This window comes from Manis javanica, chromosome 6 (assembly GCF_040802235.1).
Source record: "Manis javanica isolate MJ-LG chromosome 6, MJ_LKY, whole genome shotgun sequence".
Taxonomy (NCBI): domain Eukaryota; kingdom Metazoa; phylum Chordata; class Mammalia; order Pholidota; family Manidae; genus Manis; species Manis javanica.
This window is the reverse complement of record NC_133161.1, coordinates 23,328,481-23,338,692: the sequence shown is the minus strand read 5'-3', so window position 1 is coordinate 23,338,692 and position 10,212 is coordinate 23,328,481. Positions and strand designations below refer to the sequence as shown.

Here is a 10,212-nt window from a genome sequence, read left to right as displayed (position 1 = left end):
GGCTCAAAAGCAAGTAGGTCTGCAGGGCCAACCCCTTTCCCACTGCATAGGCATTGCTAGCTTAGCTTCTCCCTGCTTATTCTTCATGCTGGAAGTACTTTAGGGGATCTGGTGGAGGGAATCCCATTCCTTCCCCAGTTCCAAGGAGCCTTAGCTGAGAGTAACAGGATCTACCTTCATGGTTCTCTAAACCGTGTAACTCCCATTCCTGCCAATCTAGCTGCTTAGAGCAGTGGTTCTTAATGATTATGCACATGAAAATTGAAGGGGAGGGAATATTCATTAAAAATCAGGGTCCTGAGGCACACTTCAGAAAATGTGATTCATCAAGACTGGTCTGAGGCCTAAGAGTACACATCTTTAAAATTATCCAGGCGATTCTCTCCCTTGTAGTCTTTCAGCCTTATTTTATAAAACCCTGATAGGGCCTTGGGGATTGTACTTCCTCACTGGGCACCACTGGAACTCATTCTGCCACCTGGGAAGACCCCATCTATGGGGAATAGCAAAGTGTATGTATGGAACCAGGGCCACGGACTCTTCAAGTACAGTTCACTCTCCCCATCTCCCTTTGTGGTCCAGCAAAGCTTAAAACCCACCATCACCTCCACTATTAGTTTTTTCCTTTCTCCCTTGTTTCATGTTGTCAGTGTCTCCAGGTTCTGGGCTAGTTACCTCCATGAACTTCACAGGAACTAAGTTCCGGAGGCTTTTGGCCAGCAGAGCCTTTGGATGGGGAGGGCTGGTATCCACAGAGGCAGCAGTGCAGCTGTAGACTATAACCCAGGTTCCATGCCCTCTGGCACCTGGGCCATTCTTACCCTGCTCCTGAGCCAGCCCTTTCTAATGATTATGAGTAACTTGAGCCTTGATGATTATCTATCTAGGGTTTCCTCACACTCCCTGAAAAGTGTCTTCTGAGACATTCTGGCCTTGCCCTCTCAAGGGCCATAAAAAGTTAATAGATTTTTCTTGGGTATCTTGAACTCTAAAAACACTTGAGCCCCAAAGGAGACAGGCAGAACCCACTTCCTGGGGAGGAAAGAGATTGATTTCTAGCCTTCGATTAATGTGAGAAACAGAAGTGGAGGAGAGAACTTGCCTGAAGTCACAGGTGGTCACCGGCCCAGGCTGAAGTTCTAATACCCTGCTTAACCTACCTCGGTGTCTGAAGGGAGTGCAGGGAGGCTAGTGCCAGAAGTCCTGGGCCTGCTGCGCCTGGACCCTGGACTGATGTCACTGGGCCGGTGCCCTTCCCCACTGTGGCAACCCCACAGTCACAATGCTCCCGGGTCACAGAGGGCCTGATGTCAGGCCCTATGGCCTGTGGAACCTGACCACTGGGTAGAAGGCTGGGCCAGACAGAGTCATCACCTGTGGTGCTGGGCCCATGGCTGAGGTGGAGTGGACACAAAAACCACCCAGGCACGAGGACCTAAGGGTTGGGCTCATCAGCTGGGCGGGAGCCTACCTCACTTCTGAGCCATGTAAAAATACAGTCACTGCTACTGCAAAGGGTTGGGCCACAGACAGGTAACAAAGCAAACCTGTACTCCAGCCATTTTTCCCATTGTCTTAAGTTCACACTTGCGTGTGTATGTGTGTGTGTTTGTGTGTGTGGAGTGGCACACTCTCAACCTGATCATTTCCTGGCCTCTGCCATTGCCAGGCCAAGACCTTTCTACCCCAGGCTTTTGCTCACAGATCCCCATTGCTCCATCTTCCCCTCTCCAAACCTATGCCAGGTGGTGAAGCCTCAGCCCTAGCCTTGTGCCTTGTCTTGCTCTGGCTGCTCCCTGCCCTCCATCCCAGCACAGAGTGGTTGTTTCATCAAAGGGGTGAAGACAGATTTGTGGGCATCCAGGGAAAGTTGGACCAGTGGAGTAACTGCAAGGCTTATATTTCTCTTCTGGTTGTAGTTTGAGAATAGGATACTCTAGAAGTACTAGGAGCAATCGTCATTTTAGAGAGGGCTATAGGCACCTCTGGGGTGCACTACAGAGTGAGGCAGTGGGAGTTCCTCTCACAAAGGAGCTGATCACAGCTGAACCAGACAATTGAATCTCAACTGTCTGTGTTCCCATCCTTGTCCCTGGAGTCTGGGCCTACCTGAAAGAGGTCTTGCTTTTCTCCTGTCATGTTGGAGAAGTGGTCCTTGGGGATGGAAGTGCTATCCAGGCAACAGTGAGAAAGAGAGAAATAAGACTTAAAGCATTTCTTGGAAATCAGATACTGAAAGAAGTGGTCAAGGAAGAGAGTGAGGTTAACCTTCTGTTAGCTGGAAAGGGTGGATATCTGTGACCTCTCTTGAGATCTTGAGAAGCCCTGTGGCTACATTGGTAGAGGTGCCCTGAGATCTTCTCATACCTTAGATAAGAGGGTAGAAGGGCTGACAGCAAGGAGGCCGGCTTGGAGGGGAAGGTGTTTGGTCTCTACAAAGGGGTGATGCCAGGAGTGAAGACTGTAAGCCTCCTTGGTCTAGTTACTTGGCCATAATGATTTGCCTCTTCTTCCTCATGCTCCAGACCTGGGAGGTCTTGTTGAGCAACAAACATGATACACAAGCTGTGGTACGACTTCGGAGTTTGCAGGGCCTCTACCTTCTCTGTGAGGCAAATGGCTCTCTGTGCTACGGCCAGCCAAGGGGCAGTCACCATGGATACTTCCTGCTCTGTTTCCATCGCAATGGCAAGTGGACCCTCCAGTGCTTAATCAGTGGTTGTTATATGGAGTCTGATGGCGAGGATGTGTTCTGCAATTCCCGGGTCCTCTCAGCTTACCACATGTGGACTCTCCGGCCAGCCCTGCATGTCCATGTGATCCTCTACAGTCCCCTCAACCACTGCTATGCCCGAGCTGACCCCACCAAGGGCCGTGTCTGGGTGGATGCACCAGTTCCCTGCCTGGAGGAATGTGGCTTTCTGTTGCATTTCCAAGATGGTTGCTACCACCTGGAGACCTCTACACACTACTTCTTATCCCACTTAGACCAGCTGGTTTCCCAACCCGCAGCACAGACCGCTTTTCACATGCAAGTGCAGCCTGGAGGGCTCGTGGCCCTGAGCGATGGAGAAGGAAGCATGTTATATCCTCAGGGTGCATGCCTGCTCCTGGGCTTGGGCTCCAGTCCTCACAGGGGCGAGGAGTGGTTCATCCTACAACGCTGCCCGACCTAGGTCAGCCTCAGGTCAAAGACTCGGAAGTTCCTCTCTATCATCTACGGCAAGTATAAGGTCCAACACAGCCATGGAGGGAGGAAGGGCTGGCTGCTGAAAAGAGAAAAATGATTGGGATCAGCAAGGATTTCTGAACCTGGTGATAAGGGAGATCCTGGGGCTCCAAGAGGATCTCTTGGTGCCATTGAACACAAGAGATAAAGCAGGGGCTTGGGGAAAGTGGCCTGCATTTTCTCCAGGCTGCTATGGTCCAACAGAAGGTGATGAAGGCTAGAAGGGAAAGCAGAGGGAAGCCCAGTCATAAAGCATGAAGGAGGGACTGAGACCAAAGATGCCAGACTCAGGCATCTCCTGGCATGTTCTTCCTCTGCAGATGAGCTGTGTGCTGCTTCTGAGCACTTAACCCCAATGTCCTTGTTCCAGTTTGAATATGACAGCAAGAGCTCCATCTTGCAGCTTCATTCATCCAACGGTTGCTACCTAGCCCAGGTGAGCCCTTGGCTCTCTGAACAAGAGAACCCTAAAGCCCTCAGCGCTCCCTCTAGACAGCCCTTTTCCCTCAAGGCAGATGACCAGACGGCGAGGTAAACTATGGAGGCCCTTGTCAATAAACATTCATTTTCAAACAGCAGGCCCATTTCCACCCAGTTTAAGTGCAATTCAATACATTTTGACAAATGTATATACCTACACAACCATGCCACAAGTATATCACAATTTAGAGAGTATTTCCATTACCACAAAAATTCCCTCTTACTGTTTTTCAGTGAGTTCGCCTCCACCTTTGCCCTTCCCACTATCACTGAGATAGATTCTGTCACTATAGGTTAGATTTGCCTACCTTAGAATTTCACATAAATGGAATCGTACAGTATTATGGTATCTATGCTTCTTTCACACAGCATATTTTTGAAACTCATCCAGGATATTGCATATCAGTACTTCATTCTTTTTTATTGCTGAGTAGTATTCCCTAATACTCCTCATAAACACAAACATAATTTGTTTATCCATTCACTTGTTTGATGAACACTTGAATTGTTTACAGTTGGGGCTATTATGTCTAAAATTGCTATGAACATTTGTGTACAAGTCTTTTTGTAAGCTTATATTCTCAGTTATCTCAGGCAAATTAGAATGGAATTACTGGGTCACATGATAAATGTGTTTAATTGTCTAAGAAAATGTCCAACAGTTTTCTAAAGTGATTATATCCTTTTACATTCTCACCAGTAATGTGTGACAGCTCTAATTGCTCCACATCCCTACCAAAACTTGGCATTATCTGCCTTTTTTAATGTTAGCCACTCTAAAGGGTATGTAGTGGCATCTTATTATGGCTTTAATTTGCATTTCCCTTCTAATTAATAATGTTGAGCATCTTTTCAAGTGCTTTTTTATCTTCTCTGTGAAGTGCCTATTCAAATTCTTTGCCCATTTGTTATAGGTTGTCTTATTATTGAGTTACAGAGTTCTTGTATGTTCTAAAGTCAAGTCCTTTGCCATATATATGTATTGTAATGTTTCTTCCCAATTTGCAGCTTGCCTTTTCATTTGCTTATTAGTGTCTTTTGAGCAGCAAGCTTTTAATTTTTATGAGGTCCCATTTCTCCATTTTATAAATGATTAGTGTTTTTTTGGTACTGACAAATCATTAACTACCCCAAAGTTGCAAAGAATTTTTCCTATGTTTTCTTTTAATTGTTTTATAATTTAACTCTAAGATCCATTTAGAAGTGATGTCAGAGATGGGTCTCAGGTTCATTTTTCTCCATTTGGATATCCAGGTCCCTTTTGGATACTGGCTCTGGGATACAGCACAGACTGGGGAAGTAGGAGAACTGAGGCCACAGAATGTTTCCCAAAAGGAATCTGAAAGCATAAAACATACCCTGGGAGAATGAAAATGGCTAATGGGAAAGAGGGTCTAGGAATAAAACTAATGGGAAGAAAGCTGAGAGTTTTGGTCCTTACTTCCCTTCTCTGTTCCAGATATTCGCTCCAGCGGCACCAAAGGACAGTAATGGCTGATGGGCACCAGCTGGAGTCTGACACCTTCTTTCGTATGCACTGGAATTGTGGCAGAATCATCCTACAGTCGCGCAATGGACTTTTCTTGGGCATCGTAGCCAATGGCCTGCTGATGGCCAATGCCAGCATTCCAGGTGAGTCATCCAGCCCCCTGACAGGTTATTCCAGCCAGAGGTGTTTTCAGAGGTATCTGGAATATGACAGAAAGAGCACTAGAGTTGAGGTCAGAAGATCTGGGTCTGTATACTTGCTGAGTCATTGAATTTTTTTCATCAATCCGGCAAACTACCACTTTGAGCCTCAGTTTCATTGTCTCCATTATCAGTGGAAGTGAGGTAAACCTGCCTGCCTTCCAGCATTATCGTGAGAATTAAATAGATTCACACATCTCAAAGGAAGGAAAACTAGTATTTCTTGGGCTCCACACTATACTAAGTGCTTTCACAAACACCTGGCACATAGTAGGTATTTACTAGATGTTAAAATACTGGCAACAGCCTTCGGAAATTAGTCTCCCCCTTCCTGCTTCTGTCAGGGAAAGCATCTAGAGACAGACTGTCCAGATAACTTCTTCCTACTTCTTTCAGGCCCAAATGAGGAATTTGGAATTCAATTAGCCAACCGTCCTTTCCTCGCACTGAGAGGTCAGTATGGGTACGTGGGCACCTCTGCAGAACACGACCTCATGCAGTGCAATATGGATCAGCCCGACTGTATTCACCTGTTGCCCTGTCACCAGGGCATCTACCACTTTCAGGGTGAGTAGGTCCTCTTCCTCACCCCTGGGTTCATAGGCTAGCCCCATCTTAGCCTCAACTCAGACTGCAGGGCCTGCTACTCAGAGCCCACTCATCATAAAAGGAAAAACAAAGTTTCTATTTGTCTTCACACTTCAAGGCCCCCAGATTGGGTTGCCAGAAAAGAAACCAGCCCTCCTGCATTTCTATGGAGGGACATGCCAGCGCAGGCAGGGTAGGGCAGTCAGGGAGGGGAACTCCCCTCCAGAATGCCTTACCAGCTTCAGCTCTTCCCTCCCCAGCACAGGGTGGATCCTTCTGGTCAATAACATCCTTTGGCACCTTTCACCCTTGGGGGAAGTTCGCCCTCAACTTCTGTATAGAGCTTCGGGGGAGCAACTTGCTCACAGTACTGGCACCCAATGGCTTCTACATGCGATCTGAGCGAAGTGGCACTCTGTTGGCAGACAATGAAGACATTACCAAGGAATGTATCTGGGAATTTTAGGTAAGATAAAGTGGGGCAAGGACCCAGGGAGCCAGAGCTGGACATGAGGGGCAAGAGAAGAAGGGAGGCGAGTGGGGAGACATGAGAGTAAGACCAAAACACACACTCAGCCTGGCTGACTTCTGACCTACGACTTGATTGACTCAGGCATTTATTCCAAATATGTGCCTTTCATATCAGGGCTTCTAAACCTGGATTTACTGGGGAGAGGCGAAGAAGTCAGACCTAGGTTCCTCACTATTGTGCCACTGACACATGGGCTTGCACGCAAGCCTGGAGGGGACAGGATGAGGTAGTCATGCAGCCATCTCGCCTCATTAAGATGACGATACAGTTTTGCCCCATTTTTGGGAGAGACATTTAACTCTGAGGGTATACTTCCTACCCTCTGCACTTTCTATTCCTACACCCCTGGATTCCTGGGGTGCTGATGGCTCCCAGATCTGCAGCCCTAACCCTTCGAAACTCTAACCTCATCTATTTCCAACTTCCTGATTGACAGTTGACTTAACTTCATTCTGCCATCCCCTCAAAATGAGCCTTCTCCCCTTCCCTTCTGAAGGTGATGCCTCCTGACCTCTCCATGGCCATCCAGGACATTGCCATCCTCTCAAATGCTCTGGCTCAAGACCTCAGCACCATCTCTCCTTCCTTCATTTCCTTTTCTTCCCCAAACCCTACAAATTCTTGGGTGCTTCTTCAACACCTCTTGGGTGCTTTCTCCTTCTTAATTACCACTGTCCCCCATGGTTCCAGGCTTTTCACCAAAAGCCTGCACTGCAATAAGGGCCCCCAGCAGCTCTCCCTGCTGCCAGATCTGTCTCCACCCAATCTCTTCTCCACACCAAGGTCACTTTCCTAAACTCTGTCCCCATTCCATCATTCCCTGTTCACAATTCTTCAGGCCACCTTGCTGCTCTTAGCCCTGTCCTTTTACAAGTGACCTCTTTCCTGACTTGGAAAGTCATAAGGATGTTGTAGAAAGCACTTCAGTTTTGATATAACATAGACATGGAACCCAGAGCTAGTAGGGCTTGTCCTGGTTTCGTCCTTACTAACACTGTGGCTTTGGGAGTGTTGCTTTAACATTTATAAGGGCTTGGTTTCCTTGTCTGTATAATGGTGATAATATCTACCTCATAGAGTAGTGTAAAGGCTAAATGACAAAATGAATCTAGATATAGGCCTAAATATGTTCTTTAGAGACATGTAGAACAATGCAGGTTCACTCTTTTCCTCCATTTTCTATCAGTTTCCTACACAATTTTTCCTGTGGCCAAAGTTGGAAAAAGAAAATGAAATTACACAGGGCCTGTTTTCTTATCTATTCCATGAGGTGTTTGGAATGTACTAATTTCTCAGGCTTCTTACAGGCCTGACATTCTAATAGACCGTGTATCATAGTGGTTAAGACTTCATTTCTGGACTCAGAACTGGGTTCTAATTAGGTTTTTTATCAGTTAAACTGGTGGTTTGACCTTGGGCAAATGATCCTTTCAAAGCCTGATTCTCATGGGTAAAATGGGAATATAGTATTTATCTCATAGGATTGTGGTGTGACACAAGATAATGATTGTAAAATGCTTATAAACAGGCTGGAACCTACCTAGTACACTTTATCAGAAGTCTTCTCCAATCTAGTTTGAATTCTTAGTAAATCTTACCTGATAACTACAGTCTTCCTGTGAACACCAATGGTATTTTTGTGCCATTAATTTGATTTTTAAAAATAATTTCTACTGCCTTTTCCTATAAATTAACTTCAATACATCTGTGATCCCTCAAGAATGGAACAATCACTTTATTCTCTGTCTTCCCACAGGATCTTACCAGATTTTTTCCTAAAAGCCAGAGATCAACAAATGACTGACTGAGGTTTCTATTTCCTCTCCTCCCTAACCCCAGGTCAATGCGATGCTGCCTACCAAGATCCAAACCCTCCAGGAGAAACTACTACACAAAACACAACAGAAACCCAAGTCAAGACCCATGAGAAGAACATCTGTTACACAGCTTGTCCTACCCAGTTTAGCAAAACACCCGTTTCCAGCAATAATACATCACAAAGGGCCACCCCCAAGTCCTGGTGTGCATCTGACTCAGTACAGATTAGGGGTCTGGATGTGGGTGGAGACTGAGGCCCCAAGCCACTCCAAGGTCTCTCCAGAAGGGGCGTGACCAGTGGTAGCCAGTTCTCCCACTGATCTCCCCATCCCCTGCCAGAACCACTGTGTCTTTTCCGGTGATCCTGTATGGAGCCAGCCCTGCCCTGAGGAATTCAGAGTCCACATATGACTAGGTGTCCTTTAGCTTTAGAAGAAATGAAGGATTATTGCTCCTATGGGCACAGGAAAATGGTCATTCCACATTATGCCCATAGAGCTCTCTCCCTCACCACCAAAGTTTACCAACCATCCCACTTTATCATTAACTTTGATCCAGTCAGTTGGGCACAACAGGTACTTTCCCCATCACTGCCCACCTTTTATAGGAGACTGAAGTGATTTGCCCAAGGTCTCATGACTCAATTCTTTAATTAGAGTGGATTTGAATGTCTACTACTCTTTCCATCAAAACAGAGCTTCCAAAATGACTGTCATTCTTACACTGTCTTCATAAGGTTGGCCTTTATCTACCTAACCACCTGCCCTGTTAATGTTTTTATTGACATAGACTCTTAAGTATGTTTATTTAGAAAGGAATATTTTAATTACTATCATAAAATGAAAGACCAGAATTACTTGCCGTAAATAGAAAGTGACCATAAAAATAAATACAATGAAAACGAAATAATGTTATCAAATCCTAATAAAATTTCCCTTCCAGGCCCAAGGCTCAGAGCCTGAGGCTCCCTTTCCCTCTGTTAAAAAAAAAAAGAGATTAGCAACTGTTACAGAAGAGCTGAAAACTAGGACCAAAATGAAAACTCTCTTTGATGCAATCAGAAGTGAAAGGGAGTCCAAAGGGGAGTCATTTTCTCTTCTCTGACTCAGTGTTATTTAAAGCAGCATCCACACACCTCCTAAAATATTCTCAAATACCAATAGTGACGCTTGCCCCCCACTTTGGGAAAACTGTTTTTTTAAGTCCAGAGAAGAGAAGCTGAAACTGGAACATGAGAGATTCCACTGAATAGAGAAAAATGACCTTAGATTTTGTAAGAATGTTTCTCCTTAAGAGATATAAAATAATTTTGTAAAAAATTTAATTCAGTAAGTGAAGGTTCAGAACACTAGAAACCAGGGCATATCCTTTCCTAGAGAACATGAAGAACAGGTCAAAAATGTGGAGTGGAATACATTTTCCAGAAAGATAGGATCTTGGAGGTCATTTAAAAGCAGAATATTTCCTTAGCATTTCATGAATACATATGCACACACAGATGTACAGGCCCACATATGCACAAGAACACATGTGCACAACTCTTATGCCGTGTTCCCTACAAGTGGTATCCACCCCTTTGAATGTGCTCAGCTGTAGGGCTTCAGCTGACAGCTCCCTCCATTGCTCACATCAGTCCTGTTGCTGAAGTGAATGCCTTAGCCTCATGTGCAGATTATCACCCCATAAAACCTCACCCATTTCCCTAGGCAGTCTGTCCAGCAGGGCCTCCAGCTTGAGTCTAGAGAAGGTAGGGCAGGAGCAGGTGCTCTCTATTATCCTTGGAATTTCATTCCAGAGCTGTGAGTCCCATAGAACTTTCCGTACTGATGGAAATGTTCTCTAATGTTTACTGCTCAATAGAGCAGCCACAGGCCAC

The 10,212-nt window shown here is 45.7% G+C and overlaps 1 protein-coding gene across 1 annotated transcript; it reads left to right on the top strand.

Annotated features, from left to right (window-relative positions):
- The first annotated feature begins 1,306 nt into the window (after positions 1 to 1,306).
- On the top strand, positions 1,307 to 9,247 carry FSCN3 (fascin actin-bundling protein 3). Its single transcript, XM_037023429.2, is given in 8 exon segments — positions 1,307 to 1,514; positions 1,517 to 1,533; positions 2,526 to 3,222; positions 3,550 to 3,665; positions 5,182 to 5,341; positions 5,795 to 5,965; positions 6,247 to 6,452; positions 8,358 to 9,247. Coding segments are annotated over 7 exon segments (1,491 nt in total). The 5' UTR covers positions 1,307 to 1,390; the 3' UTR covers positions 8,358 to 9,247.
- The last annotated feature ends 965 nt before the right edge of the window (positions 9,248 to 10,212 follow it).